This window comes from Diospyros lotus, chromosome 10 (assembly GCF_014633365.1).
Source record: "Diospyros lotus cultivar Yz01 chromosome 10, ASM1463336v1, whole genome shotgun sequence".
NCBI classification, from domain to species: domain Eukaryota; kingdom Viridiplantae; phylum Streptophyta; class Magnoliopsida; order Ericales; family Ebenaceae; genus Diospyros; species Diospyros lotus.
This window is the reverse complement of record NC_068347.1, coordinates 34,705,628-34,722,198: the sequence shown is the minus strand read 5'-3', so window position 1 is coordinate 34,722,198 and position 16,571 is coordinate 34,705,628. Positions and strand designations below refer to the sequence as shown.

Genomic DNA, 16,571 nt, shown 5'->3' with positions numbered 1-16,571 from the left:
ATTTAATTTAGATAAATTTAATTTACACTTTTATTATTTTTAGGATATTACAGTTTTTAAGTTTAAAAGCACAAACAGTTGACAGTTCATGTAATTAAATGTCGACAATGATTTTTTATACTCTTGATTGTTTGCACGTGAGTTCAAATTTGGTCGACATTGACTGTATAATGTCGACTTTCTTTCCAAATTATCGACTTATTAGCGAAAACTGTCAGCAATTCTATTGAAAATATTGACTCAATTAGAAAAGTCGACCATATGCTTGCATTTTAAATGTTTTCAAAAAATTGTCGATTGATTCTTTTGAACTATTGATCATTTCATATAAGAGAATATCAAATGGCTAGTTTTTTAGACATTAAATGTAGTCCAACGATCCCATTAACGGCTAATCAATGGTTAGACAACCTAGAAAGCTATAAATAAAGATTGAAGCTGCGTAAGAACTAGCTAATGAAGAAGTGCATGTATTCAAGTGTTTGATTCTTAAATTATTCAAGTGTTTTAAGTTTTCATTTTTCATTCAAAGCCAAGTTGTATATTTGTAATTCTTATTAATAAGCCTTTGAATTTGTATTCTAAGCTTTATTGTAATTAAGAGATTTAACCCTTAGATTCATTCAATTGTAATTTATTATTGGATTTAGTGCCATAATCCTATATTTAAATGATATATAATGTATGTGTTGGGTCTAATAATATGATCTTGCATATCAATAAATAATTATATCTTCATTAATACATCTCCAATAATATATGAATGAGTCTCTAAATATCCTGATGATTTAATTTTTAAGATGTTAAGAATGTGATAAAAATCTATAACACATGACTTCTTAAAGTAATTCTCGGTCCTTAGATTTCTTAGAAGAAAAATATGATTAATCGATTATAGATTGACACGTGGGTTATTACTATTGATTAGTATGGGATACTAATAATAATAGATGGTAAGTCACATGCCATATTTCATGAGATGCAAATAGTAGACATGTGGGTAGGTGTTGGTTGAATATCTGCGAAATGTAAGGCATATAACAAATCACATGACTGAGAGGATTAATGATTTGTTATTGATATTCAATTGTGTAATTAGTTCTCGAACAGGAGGTGGCACAATTGCCTTGTATGATAGTACAAAGATTTGTTGTTGCGCAAAATAACTCAAACATGAGGTGGGAATGTTATCTATGTAGTCTATGTTTAGTGGCGTATAGAGGCAGATGATCACTGATGGGATCCATTAACCTCCGGTGCAAGAGTAGAGCCAAGATTTTGATTTAGTAGGGGCAAACTTAAAGACAAAAAATAAAATTTTAAAAATAAGACAATAATGATAATATTAAAATATAAAAACTTTTTACAATTATTCCCTACGACCTTTCATACTTTGATAACGTTGTATAATGACATCATTATCAATTTTATTAAATACATCATTTTTAACATACACTACTAAACTATCATTCATTCATTAGTCTCCAATCCTATTACGCAATCAATTATTCACAATATTCATTGCAAAAAATATTCTTTCAACTATAGCAGTAGCAACCTAAAAAATTAATGTCAAAGTCACAAGCTTGTAAACTAATGGGTACACTATATTTTTTTTCGTCACAACTCACTTCTATACAAGTTCACTAAGTCCCCGTAATTTTTCAAACTTTTTGTTGGAACGCATATAAAAAATATAAGTTTGAAGTTTATCATCAAGTGCTATGAGTTCTACTCTTGAAAAATTTTCAAAATAATACTCAACAAAACGAATTAATTTTTTTTTATTAAAAGCGGAGAAAGAAGATATTTGGAATTTAGCTTTCGATGCTGTTGAAGATACAGAGAATGACTGAAGTCTTGTTGTTTACCTACTAATTTTCAAAATTTTGTGCTTAAATCTTGCACAATTTACTTAACAATACTGAAAATACCAAGATTAAATATGGTCTACATTCTATAATAAGATACAATAAATAAATATGAAGGGGAAATAATCAAAGAAATGAAATTGGGGAAACAAGACAAAGAAAAAAGTAAACAATGAGAAGGAATGGACCATTATCGAGTTTTGCCTTGCTAGAGTGATGTTGGTGACTCGATGTTAAATTCTGCCGGAATACCTTTTTGGATTTTTAGGTTTCTCAATTTTGAAGTTTGCAAATAAATTGAGTGAGAATTAGAAAAAAAAAAAAAAAGCAAAAAAATGGATAAATTTGGAAATGAAATGGATTAAGACTTGAGAGTTAGCGAATATGGGCCATTTGGCCTATTTGAACAAAACTGGGTTGATTTTGGGAGTTGAGTTTGGGTTAAAAATAATATAAAATTAATTTTTTTTTTCTTAAGATCTGGCTGTGTGAAGTGAGCATTCTATGCGATTTTAGTTAATTAGTAATTGAAAAAATCTTGGCCAAGGTATGCACGATCAGGAAAGAGTTTTCGATGTCAGAAAGAGTTTTAATGTATTATTTCGATCACATCATACTAAATTTTGGTATAATTATTAAGTCTTTTGAGTTTGATCAGTTTATGATTCTTATTTGGTCAAGATTTTATTGAAGAATTATAATATACAGTAATTGAAAACTCAAATAAATTTACTAAAAATATTGACTTCACTGTTAATAGAATCATCTTGATATAATATTAGTTATCACTCAAGATCTTTTGAGATATTTTGAAGAGATAGATAAATTTTCATTGCAGATCAAAATGTTTGATCAATGTTGAATAACTTGACCTGTCTCAATTGCTACTCAACTATCAATCTAGAATGTCACCCAAAAGTGGGCATAGCATCACAATTAGTGATATTGAGCAGTGTTGTAGTCTATTATTAATAATTAATGAAGATTAAATTATTATTAAGAATTAATGATTAATTAAATTATTATTAATAGTTGATGATAATCTTAACCGTATAATATAAGGAGTATACATATTATATATTTTGTATATAAGAATTAATAATTATCAATTAATGGGATGTCAAATTGAGAGAAAGCTTCGGCTTTCTCGGTACAGCTCCCAGGAGCAATTAATGCGCTTGTGCAAGGTTCAAAATGGGCAGTGGAGAAGGAGATCAAATGGCAATGACAAAATTGAAATTATCAAAGAAGAAAATTAAAAAAAGTAGGAGGCAGGTTAGGTTAGGTTAGGTTAGAAGAGATGAAGAGAGTATCATTATTGATCGAAATATTGGATTAGCATTCAAAGTGTGATGTGTCTTAATTATTATTTAATTATAAAATTAAAAAATTATACCCAAAAGTGTGCATAGCATGAAATTTGTAATATTGAGTTGGTTTAATATCTTAATTTATTATTAATTATTAATGAAAATTAAATTATAGTTAAAAGTTAATAATTAATTAAATTATCATTAATAGTTGATGATAATTTTAACAGGATAATATAAATAAGAAATTTTTTCTATAGATAATTAACTTTTATATAATATTAATTGTATTATTATTATTATTATTATTATTATTATTATTATTATTATATATATAAGAATTAATAATGACCTAAATCAAAAAGGGGTTATATTTGCTACTTTGAAAAGTCAATTATTCTTTAATTTTCTTTTCCTGCATGTTCATATTATCTGTTTTATATATAGGAAGACATGGGTGATTAAAAAATTAGTTGAAATAAAATATTTTGTAAAAAATTTAAAAAAAATAATGAGAGTAATTATTAAATTTTTTATAAAATGTGACTAATTATTTTTAATAATAATATTTTAAATTAATTAATATTAATTAAATATAAAATATTCTTTAAAGATGTCTTTTACACTAATTTTGTGATGAGGAGTGAACAAAAATTTGATGTAAATTACTGTTGATACTAAAATGACGTCAAATTTAATGTAATATATTAGAGATGCTCTTGGAATTGGAGATGCAAATATTTTAATAACCCGTGGGTAAATATATTAAATAGACTAGGAGAAATTTTTAGAAATCAATCATAAATGGAATTGAATTCTCCGCAACTACTGATCTTAAATATGAATAAGTTGCAAACACATAAAGTATTAAAAGTGACTAATCTAACCACAGCCACAGCTACAGCTGGTTCATGATTATAACATCTCACCCAAAGTGATGTCACCTAGACTCCTACTCCTACCTAGCTCCCATTAAGTAGCTTATATAACAAAGTATGCACTGAGTCAGCAACTATCATGTCAAGTGAATCTGACAAACCTATATATATATATATATATATGCAATAGCAGTATTATTATAATTACAATTACAAGAATGAGAAACGTACCGAAGACTAGAGGTCTCAAAAGGGCCGGGCAGCCCGGCCAGGCAGCCCGCGGGCTGCTCGGCCCAGCCCGTGATGGGCCGAGCTTTGGCCCGACCTGTTACTGTTCAAACGGGTCGGGCCAAGTCCGGCCCCCATTGGAGGCCGGGCTTGGCCAAAGAAATTGGGCCCACGGCCCGACCCAGCCCATCTAAGGGCCCAGCCCGGCCCGGCCCGTGGCCCTTATGGGCCGGGCCCATGAGGCCCTTATGGGCCAATAAGGCCCTTACTCATTTTTTTTTTTAATTTTGTTATTCTTTAGTAATTATTGATATTGGATACTAAAAAATTTAATTTCACAATATATATAAATAATAACCATCAATTTATTTAAAATTTTTAAGTTAAATTTTTTATATATTTAAATTATAAATAAACATTTATATGTACATTATTTTTCATATTAATTCACAAGAAAAATTATAAGGCATATAGAATTTTGAAATATAAAATAATGAAATAATATTTAAAACTTAAGAATTAAGATAGAAAATATTTTTAAAAGAAAAAAATTAATTTTTATATATGTATTATTTTGATATTTATATATGTATATATTATATGTATTATTTTAAAAAAATTATTTAAAAAAAAAAAAAAGGCCGGGCCTACTAGGCCCCGTGGGCTAAGGGCCCGGCCCGGCCCCTTTGTAGGGGGCCGTGGGCCGGGCCGGGCCCTATCCACGGCAAAAGGGCCCGGGCCCGGCCCGTTTAAAAAACCCGTGGGCCGACTCGGGCCGGACCGGGCTGGGCCGGACCGGCCCTTTTGACACCTATACCGAAGAGTTCAATTTTGCGACAAAAGTCTATCGAGCTTTCAGAAAATACAAAAAAGAAAGTGAGAATCGTGAGCTGCGATTTGTCAAATTCAGCCACTACCTGTAGATTTCCATTCAAACACGGGAAAGAGAGTGGAGACTCCGTGAAGTCAAGGAAAGTAGGTGGCGTGCCGACTAGTAGTGACTACTACTTGGCCAGCCACCCACTCTAATCAGACAAGTAGGTGTCCGTTTCTATCTGTCTTCAACTCTCAAGCCTGCAGTCACCACCTGGGGTCTGCACTTTACTTTGAGAACTCTAGACGAAAGCAGAGACAGACTTTGAGAAGTCAAGGAAAAACATACTTTCACATGTCAAGTAGGTCGATTCAACTATGCCATAGCCTAATTGAGGAGAAAAAAGAAGAACTAGATTTCTCCAGAGTAATGGCGTACTGCGTGGTAGACTCTGTGATCCAGACTTTGGCGCCACTCATAATCAACGAAGCGAAGCTTTTGAGCAATGTCCGCCGAGATGTTGCCAGCATCAAAGCTGAATTGGAGAGCATAAAGTCTTTCCTAAAAGACGCCGATCTTAGGGCAGAAATCGGAGATGAAATCGCCATGGTTTGGGTGAAGCAGGTCCGGGAAGTGGCGTATCGAATTGAGGATGTGATCGATGAATACCTACTTGATCGAGGAAGAAGGCGTCGTTTCGGCAGTTTATTCTGTAGAGTAAACATAGCCTCTCAGATTCAAGACATCAAACAGACTATTGGTGAGATCAAGGAGAGGGCTGACAGGTATGGATTCAGTGTGATGCAGGGATCAGGGAGCAAGAGAATTGAACGGCCGTGGCATGATCCTCGAGTGGCTTCCCTCTTCGTTGAGGAAGATGAACTCGTGGGAATTGAATCCAGCAGAGATGCATTGACCGGGCAATTGATATCCAAAGAGTCGAAGAGAGTGGTGATTTCGGTGGTGGGGATGCCTGGAGTGGGCAAGACCACCCTTGCTAGCAAGGTCTATGGAAAGCAAACCGTGGCTGGACACTTTGATTGCTGCGCTTGGGTCCCTGTCTCTAGATCATACAAGTGGGAGGAGATACTCGGAACAATGCTGAAACAGTTTTACCAATCCGAATTAAGGGAGTCTACTACACCTCCAGAAATTGATGTTATGGGCCAGAATTCACTCCTTCACAAGCTGAGGGAATTTCTAACTCAGAACAGGTATCTAATTGTCTTTGATGATGTATGGACAACAAGCTTTTGGGAATTCATCAACCATGCTTTGCCCAGAAATGGGAAAGGCGGTAGGGTAATCATCACCACCCGCAGTGAGGAGGTTGCGGTTTTCTGCAAAGAATCGCCATGGGATCATATCCACTGGCTTCAGCCCCTGCCCGAAGAGAAGGCTTGGGACCTCTTCTGCATGAAGGCCTTTCAAAGGGACTTCGAAGGCCGCTGTCCCCCTGAATTGAAGGACATATCTCTTCGAATAGTTCAAAAATGTGAAGGATTGCCACTTGCTATTGTGGCAATAAGTGGTATTCTGTCCATCAAAACAAAGGTTGCATCAGAATGGAAGAGGTTCTACGATAGCCTAGGCTCTGAGTTACAAATGAAACCTGCCCTTACAAGCATCTCAAAAATTGTGTTGCTTAGTTACCATGATTTGCCCTACTACCTCAAATCCTGTTTCTTGTACTTTGGCATAATACCTGAGGATTACTCTATTAATTGTGGAAGATTGATCCGATTGTGGATAGCAGAGGGCTTCATTGAAGAACACAGAGGCAAAACTTTAGAAGAAGTTGCAGAAGAGTACCTGACCGAGCTCATCCATAGAAGCTTGGTTCAAGTGTCAAGTAAGAAACCTGGTGGGAGAGTTAAAACCTGCAGGGTGCATGATGTGGTGCGAGAGATCATCGTGACAAAGTCTATGGAGTTGAACTTTTGTCATGTTTTAGGAGCAGAGAATTTGAGTTTTGATGATATTACTAGAAGATTGTCAATACATATGGATTGCAATTTGGACAACATTTTTGAAAGGGATAAGTTATCTTGGATTCGTTCAATTTTTCTTTTTCGAGTGGTTAAGTTGCCAGAGAAACGCCTGATGAGTATACTGGCAAGAAATTTTAAGCTTCTAAAAACGCTAGATCTTAGTGATTCACCTTTGATTCAGATTCATAAAGAAGTGGGAAATTTATTTCACTTGAAGTACCTGAGTGTAAGGCATACAAAGGTGACAGTGATTCCCAAGTCAATCGGCAAGCTGCACAACCTGCTGACTCTGGATTTAAAATATTGTCTTGTAAGTAAGCTACCTTCCCAGATCAACAGGCTCCACAAGTTGAGGCATCTTTTGGCATTTAACTTTGACACTAGGAATTTAAGTTTAGATTCCATAAAAGGGGTAAAGATGCGAGGAGGGATTGGTTGTTTAAAGGAGTTGCAGAAGCTATCGCTTGTGGGGGCAAATCATGATGCAGTCAGCCTATTTAAAGAGCTTCAGAATTTGCAAAAGCTGAGGAAGTTGGGCATCTACAAATTGAGAACAGAAAATTGCAGGGATCTTTTTAACAGCATTCAGAATATGAAACACCTTAAATTTTTTGCGGTATGCGCTATAAGTGAACATGAGATTCTGGATTTAGATTCAGTTTCTGTGCCACCTAAATCTCTTGAGCGACTCGCCTTGAATGGACGTTTGAAAAAGCTTCCATGCTGGATTGCTCAACTTCAAACTTTACAAGAGCTAAGACTGCGTTGGTCAGGTTTGGTTGATGATCCATTACAAGGGCTTCAAGCTTTGCCAAACCTACTAATGCTGACTCTCACTGACGTGTGTTATGGAGATCAATTGTCTTTTAAGGTTGGATGGTTTCCAAAACTTAAGAGCCTAACTCTTAGTTCTGAGACGGGATTGCATTCAGTGATAATAGAGGAAGGGGCATTGACTCTTCTTGAAGAACTAATATTTGGGCCATGTCCGCAATTGGAAGAGGTTCCTTTAGGGATCCGTCACCTTAGGAAACTCACAACTTTGTTCTTTTTCCATATACCTGCAAAGCTCATAAATAGAATGCTACCAAAGAAAGGCCAAGATCATTGGATTGTGGAGCATATACCAACTGTTAAGTTTGGTTTCAAGCGTCAAGCATTGAAATACAAACTCTGTGCTCCTAGAGATTTCCAAAATTATGAAAGTGACCTAAAATTTAAGGGTCAATGAAGCTCAAAATGGATTTCTTCATGACAACCATCTCGTCTTCTGTTTGCAACTTTGACTTACATCGAGACCACAATTTTACTAAATTTGAGAGGTTGGCCTACTTTAACTTACACTGATAACCATCTTTTGTTTTTTCATATGCCTACAAAGTTATGCAAAGTCGAAATGAGAAGTTGGCTTACTTTGACTTACATTGAGACCACAATTTTACTAAATTTGAGAGTTTGAATTATATCAGCTACATGAGAGAGAGAGAGAGAGAGAGAGAGAGAGAGAGAGGGTTTCATGGGTCACCCCAGTTCAGATTCATGCCAGACATAAATGGGGTCTGATTTGCTCCCACTTTTTGGACGTAGAATCAAACTGATCAAGGGATGGAAGAAAACCCAACAAAACCCAGTTCATTAATTCTGGTTAGTTAAATTTGCTTCTAGTTCATATTTGAACTTACGAGTGCAATTAGTTGGCACGAATTCACATGGATTAAGTAAATTTGGCATTTGGTCTTCTAAACATCAAAGATTGAAACTGTTTCCAAGTAAACCTCAAGGGTGCATTGTGAAGAAAATCTAATGAACCCACAAAAGTCTAGACTTGCCAAAAGAACCAAAAAGGAATCCTTCAAACAATGTCCGCTTGCCCTTTAATCTAATTCAAGACGACAATGAAGTTTCAAACAGTGGTACTAGAATTCACACTTCTGCGTCCATGAATCAAACAGTTGGGGGGCAATTAGGCAACCCAGCAACGAATTCTCTACAGAAAACACAAAACCCAGGAATCTAAAGAAGGAGAAGTTGTTTTACCTACCCAAAATGCTGAAAACAAAGGAAGAGGAAGCCGTGCCCCTGAGTGAAAGAGCCTCCACCACCAAATAGTGTTTCTTCGCACAAATTCTCCCATTCTGTACATGTGATAGGAACGATTTTTAGGTACAAGTATTTGTAACAAAGGTCACACTCAAATGGAGGAGCATTTGAAGATAGTTTTGAAGTCATTTCTCAAACAGAGACTTGCTCTAATCATTATATGGAAGTGAGCTCCATACTGAAAACCCATAAGCCATGAAACTAAATGCCTCGAAAGTTACTGCTATATAACTAAATGCTATTTAAATATTTAACTTAGATATTTATAGTAATATTTTGTATTAGTATTTTATTTTTTTATGTTATATTAATATAAAATATAAATTAAAATAATAAATTTAACTGTTTAAATAACATTTCCATAATATATATACACACTATAGGTTTGCTCGTGTTATGTAACAATTAAAAAAATAAAATGGACAAAAGTTCAACTTGACCCTCCAACTATGTCAATTAGGTTTATTGAGTACAAAATTAAGTTTTCATCCTAATAAACCCAATCTTTTTATTTACGGGCCTATTGAGTCCTGTTTTTGTTGGAATCCTATGTGTGACTTGCACATACTAAATGTAGCACATAAGTAGGAAGAAAATTTCTCGAAAATGAAAAAACAATCAATGTGGTCATTGGGATTGACCTTGGAACTACACGAGAAGATACAATAAAGGAAAAAAAGTTAGGATTATCAATAAAAAATTTAAGATATGGACGAATTTAGAATTTTATTTCACTGAATAAATTGGAGAATGCATCATCCTATTTTTATAAACTCTTGAATGTAAAAATTCTATTGCAAGTTAGACCCAACTTCAACACAATCACATTGTGGAAATGAGTTATGCTTTCTTTTTCTGTATTGTGATATTAGGCATACGTCTTTTGTAACGCCCCACTTTCTCGGCCGCATTATAATTTGGGACAATTATAAGATAGTAAATTTTTTTCCTTCAAACTAAAGTTAAACCATATCATTCTTCATATATATCCCAAAATTTTCATTAATTTATCTCGAAAGAGAATTATCATACACATCTATTGCGGAAGTTAGAATCGAACCTGATATCTTAACATTAATCATAAATCAGTTCTTACATCCTCATTAACCATAAGGTTATACATCATCATTCCTTAAAACGTTTAGATTTTAAAATAGTAGAACTTAAATACATGGGTTACATAACATACATTACATTAATCATGCACTCTGCTAAGTACTATTTCATGGTTTATTCATCTTCGTTTCTACTACTATCTCCATCTGGAATGTTTGAATATTCCAGGGGAAAAACTCAAGTTAAATGATGAATCATTTAAGTAAGGGAATAATAAATATATTTCGTGCATGAATGCAAAATGCAAAATGTCCTTTCCATATCATTTTGTTTTGAGTCGACCGCACCCAACTGCTACTCCCCATTTTTACAGCCTCCTTACTAGGCCAAGGTGTATGGGTGCACCCTTGGCAGAATAGCGGTGCCAGTCCATAATCCCAAACCCTTATGCATTGCATGATCAATAATATCATTGTGAACATATGCACATTTTACCATCAATACGTCTCCAATAATATATGAATGAGTTTTTAGATATCCTGATGATTTTATTCTTAAAATATTAAGAATATATGATAAAGATCTATAACTCATGGCTTCTTTAAGTAATTCCAGGTCCTTAGATTTCTTAAAAGGAAAATATGATTAATCCATTACAGATTGACACGTGGGCTACTATCATTGATTAGTATGAGATGTTAATAATAATGGACGGTGAGTCACATTCCATATTGCATGAGATGCAGATAATAGACATGTGGGTAGGTATTGGTTGAACATCTACCGAATGTGACGCATGTAACATATCATATGGCTGAGAGGATTAATGATCTGTTATTGATATTCAATTGTGTAATTAGTCTTTGAATGAAAGGAGACACAGTTGTCTTGTACGTTGGTACAAAGATTTGTTGTTACATAGAATAACCCGAATATAAGGTGGGAATATTATCTATGGTCTATGTTCAGTGGCATATGGAGCAGGTGATCATTGATGGAATCCATTGACCTCCGACACAGGGGTAGAACAAAGATTTTGATTTAGTAGGGGTGAACTTAAATACAAAAAATGAAATTTAAAAAATAAGACAATAACGATAATATTAAAATGTAAAAACTTTTTATAATTGTTCCCTACAACTTTTAATACTTTGATAACACTGTATAATGACCTCATTATCAATTTTATTAAATACATCATTTTTAACATACACAATTAAGCTATTCCATTGGTTTTCAATCCTATTATGCAATCGATTATTCACAATGTTCATTGTAAAAAATACTCTTTCAACTGTAGCAGTAGCAACCTGAAGAGTTAATGCTAAAGTCATAAGTTTGTAAACTAATGGGTACACTATATATTTTTTTTTTGTCGCAACCAACTTCTGTATAAGTTCACTAAGTCCCTATAATTCTTCAAACTTTTTGTTGGAATGTATATAAAAAATATAAGTTTGAAATTGATCATCAAGTGCCATGAGCTCTGCTCTTGAAAAATCTTCAGGATAATATTTAGCAAGACGAATTAATTTTTCTTTATCAAAAGTAGAGAATAAAGATACTTAGAATTTAGCTTTCGATGCTGTTGAAGATATAGGGAATGGCTGAAGTCGTGTTTTTTATCACTGATTTTCAAAATTTTGTGCTTAAATCTTGCAAAATTTACTTAACAATACAGAAAATACCAAGATTAAATATGGTTTACATTCTATAATAAGATATAATAAATAAATATGAAGGGGAAATAATCAAAAAATGAAATTGGGCAAACAAGAAAAAAAAAAGAGTAAACAATGAGAAGGGATGGACCATTACTGAGTTTTGCCTTGCTAGAGTGATGTCGGTGACTCGGCGTTGTCGCTGTGCCGAAATTCCATCGGAATAGCCTTTTGGATTCTTAGGTTTTTCAATTTTGCAATTTGCAAATAAATTGGGTGAGAATTGAAAAAGAAAGTAAGAAATAAGATAAATTTGAAAATGAAATAGATTAGGACTTGGGAGTCAGTGGATATGGGCCATTTGGTCTATTTGAGTTAGGCTTTAATACAATAATTTTGGGTTGATTTTGGGAGTTGAGCTTGGGTTAAAAATAATATAAAACTAGATTATTTTTTTTTTTTAAAGATTTGGCCGCGTGAGGTGAGCATCCTATGCGATCTTAGTTGGTTAGTAATTGAAAAAACCTTGGCCAAGGCATGCACGATCAAGAAAGAGTTTTCAATGCCAGAAAGAGTTCTAATGTGTCATCTCAATCACACCATACTAGATCTTGACATAATTATTGAGTTTTGTGAGTTTGATCAAGTTATGACTCTTATTTGGTCAAGATGTTAGTTTATGGAAGGATTATAATGCACGATAATCGAATTGTCACTTAAGATCTTTTGTAATGTTTTGAAGAGATAAAAAGATCTTTATTGTAGATCAAAATATTTGATCGATGTTAAAAAATTTGACTTGTCTCGATTGTTACTCAACTATGAAACTTAAATGTCAAAGTCAAAAGTGAGCATAGCATCAGAATTAGTGACATTGAGCTGGTTCAGTGTTTTAATCTATTATTAATAATTAATGAAGATTAAATTATTGTTAAGAGTGAATAACTAATTAAATTGTTATTAATAGTTGATGATAATTTTAATGATATAATATAAGGAGTATACATATATCATATATATTGTATATAAGAACTAATAATTATAAAAAAAAATGATTGCCCCTTTAAAAGTCAAAATAGCATGTCAAATTGAGAGAAAGCTTTGGCTTTCTCGGTACAGCTCATAGGAGCACTTAATGGAGTGCAATTTTGTTCACCCCTTTAACGTGGTGAACATAATCTCCATGTATTTTGGGGGTTATGTTTAATGGAGGGGGCAACCCCCTCTATTACTTGTTGTCTCCTCTGTTAGACATAACTCCCAAAATACTCAGGGATTATGTTCACTCTCATTAAAGGGGTGAACAAAATTGCACTCCACTTAATGCGCCTGTGCAATGATCAAAATGGCCAGTTAAGAAGCGTTTAGGGCATAGATCGAGTGATCAAATGAGTAATATATCAATATTAATTTAGTAGGTTATAAGTTCAATTCTTACATTGTGTAAGAGTTAAAGGCTCAACTTACAATTTATCTCTTATGACGTAATCGAAAACACAAACACTGGGGACTGTGCAAGAGTAGTCATCCCAAAATAGACGGTTGAGAAGGAGACAAAATGGCAATGACAGAATTGAAATTATTAGAGAAGAAAATTAAAAAAAATGGGAGTCTAGTTAGGTTGGAAGAGATGAGGGGATTATCATATTATTAATCGAAATATTCTATAGCATTAAGAGTTTGATGTGTCTTAATTATTATTTAATTATGAAATTAAAAATTTATACTCAAAAGTACGCGTAGCATAAAATTAGTAATACTGAGTTGGTTTAATATCTTAATTTATTATTAATAATTAATAAAAATTAAATTATTGTTAAAAGTTAATAATTACTTAAATTAAAATTAATAATTGATGATAATTTTAACAGGATAACATAAATAAGAAAATATTTCTATAGATAATTAATTTTTATATAGTATTAATTGTATTATTATTTTATATATTATATATAAAAATTAATAATTACCTAAATTAAAAAGGGATTAGATTGTTACTTTAAAATTACATAGTTTAGGGATGTAATTAAAATAAAAAAATTTAAGAATGTATTTGACTTAAAATTACATAATTCAGTGATATAATTAAAATAATAAAAAACTCAAATATCTAAATGAAAAAAGCGTGCAAGTACAATAACTAAAATTTATATTTTGCCAAAGTTATAACTATATAGCTATATGTGATTTAAACATTTAACTTTGATATTTATGATAGTATTTTGTATTAATATTTTATATCTTATGTCATATTAATATAAAATATCAATTAAAATGATAAATTTAAGTATTAAAATAACATTTTCATAATATATATATACTCAAGGTTTGCTCGTGTTATGTAGCATGTAAAAAAATAAAAATTTTGAAAATTTATGTAGTATTTGGTAATTATAGCTAAATTTTTATTTTTAAGACAAAATTAAATAAAAATATAATTTGATATAATGATAAAATTAAGTTAATTTTAAGTTGAAAGCCACGAGTTCAAATTTTGTTGATAGGGTTAGTTTTTATTTTTTTGAAATAAAATATATAAAAAACATTTTGATAATTCATAGAAATTAGATTGCACAAAAATAAAAATGAGAAATGAATATAATAAGTAATGGAAACAGAAAAACAACATTTTAAAAAAAAAATAAGAAATGAAAAAGTGGAGACACGTATAAATAAAAACATATAAGAGCCTTTTTATAAATATTTTTTTAATATAGAAAATTATATATTAAAAATTAATATATAATAAATGATTTTGATATTATATATTATAATATAAAAATTCTCATATATTTTTATATTGTCATTTTGTTTTTAATAAAATGTTTTGATGATAAAAAACTTCTTTAGAATTTGAAAATGTTCATTGAGATTAATTTATAAAATATCTAAAATAATTTTGATGATATTGTTGTTCAAAACTTTTATATATTTCAATGATGCCAAAAGAAAAAAGTCTAAATTTCCTTTTAATATATATTGAAAAATATTTCACCTTGGAAAACAACATCATGATATCAAAAAAAAGTTATTTTGAAATCAAATGAATTGTTGTATTAAATGTGTCAATATTATTTCAAAAATCATACACATCTTTTAAAAATATAAGGCAAAATTATTGATGATATTAAGATAATTGTCAACCGTTTTGTGTCTTAGTTTATGGGCTATTAAATAAAGTAAAAATTATCAACCATTTTTAAGTTTAAAAGCAAAAAAAAGTTGACAGCTCATATAAAATGTCGATAAGAATTTTTTATACTTTTGATAAAAAATGGCTGAGTTTTTTATTAAACTCAGCCAGGCTCCAAATGACGTCGTTTCAAGGTGCCAGGCGGAACCCATGCGTTTGGCCTTGGCCACGCCATGTGGCAGTCACTGGGGCTGCCTCTGCCTTATCCGCCAAAGCCTATTTCCTTTCCCATTTTTTGATGTAATTGCCATGTGAAGATGAATGATGTTGTCAATTTAATGGGCTATCAAATGATGGGCTTTGAAATGAATAAACCAAGTGAATTTTGCAATGATCTGAGCTACAAATTGAGTATAAATATGAAGAGCCTGGCGATGAAGAATTGAAGGCAAGTGGAAGCAAAGGCAGAAATGAATTATAGAGGATTCAACAACTTGCAGAGAGGTGAATTTCATGGAAATTGTTTGTTTAAATTAGTTAATTTAGTAGATTATGTTTAAATAAGTTAATTTAGGGAATTAGTCAATTAATGAATTGGCTAATTTATTGGATTACACAACAAAGTAGTTTAGTGAATTTAGTTTATGGCTTGCTAAATTAGTTCCTTGATCTTACGTTACAAATATTTTGTTAAGGGAATTGTAGGTGCGTCGACGGTAAGTCTAACAAGTCATCAGGCGACACGTTTTTCAAAATAAGGGTTTAATATGTTCTATGTGTAAATTACTTTTGTCATAGTTTGCATAAGATGTTGAGAGAGTGTTTAGGCATGAAGCAATGGATTTCTAACCATAGAAATTTCGAGATAAGGTCTTAAAAAAAACCACTAAAGGCCACCAAGAGTCTAAGATAAGTAAGGGTTTATGATGTCATGCTTATTAATTTACTGCATTATATATTACATTTATTGAGTCTCAAGACTCACCTCTTCACTTCCATTAACCACACAAATGACTCGGGATTCGGTAAGAAAAAAATGGTGTATGTCGACAACCAACCGAATGATGAGAGTGGCAATCCATGATGGGAATGCGAGTTGAGTGGTTTGTAATTATTTTGTTTAATAGTTGTGTCGAACACCATCTGTACTTGTCAAATGTACTTTTTTTTTTTTAATAATAATGAACACTTCGTGTCTTTGTGTATGTGAGTTAAAATATATTTAATTTGCAATTTATTAGTCTGCCTATAGGGCATAGGTCAGATACGAGACTCGAGTGTCCTTCCACTGTTTATGAATCTTAGATCTCGAGTTCTTAATGACCAGAGACGGTGAACCCTGAATTCGACCCAGGAAGCCTACGTTATTTCATTTCCCTGCTATTAGGCATAGCCAGCCTCCAAAATAGGACCTCTTGATGTAACTTTGAGTTACGGTGACACTCGATAGTAGGGTTGGAGTGTCACATTGATAACATTTATAACGATCTCATTATTAATTTTATTAAATATATCATTTTCAACATACA

General features: G+C 32.3%; 2 protein-coding genes and 1 long non-coding RNA gene across 4 annotated transcripts in view; 1 reads left to right on the top strand and 2 right to left on the bottom strand.

Annotated features, from left to right (window-relative positions):
- Positions 1 to 16,571, bottom strand: part of LOC127810804 (uncharacterized) — a 52,658-nt gene that overhangs the window by 8,155 nt on the left and 27,932 nt on the right. Inside the window, exon 3 of one of the 2 annotated variants that reach the window (XR_008025582.1) lies at positions 9,130 to 9,227. The gene's annotated coding sequence lies outside the window, so the exon portion shown is untranslated. The remainder of the gene's footprint in view (positions 1 to 9,129; positions 9,228 to 16,571) is intronic. The other variant, XR_008025578.1, reaches the window with a different exon arrangement.
- The window catches only part of LOC127810808 (uncharacterized), a 66,632-nt gene that overhangs the window by 24,177 nt on the left and 25,884 nt on the right, over positions 1 to 16,571 (bottom strand). The gene's annotated exons all lie outside the window — the stretch shown is intronic.
- Positions 5,310 to 9,428, top strand: LOC127810800 (disease resistance protein RPM1-like). Its single transcript, XM_052350351.1, has one exon. The coding sequence runs from the start codon at positions 5,456 to 5,458 to the stop codon at positions 8,321 to 8,323; it is 2,868 nt and encodes a 955-aa protein (XP_052206311.1). The 5' UTR covers positions 5,310 to 5,455; the 3' UTR covers positions 8,324 to 9,428.

Bases quoted from the DNA above. Each gene is read 5' to 3' on its own strand.
- LOC127810800 (XM_052350351.1), top strand. From the start codon at position 5,456: ATGTCAAGTAGGTCGATTCAACTATGCCATAGCCTAATTGAGGAGAAA.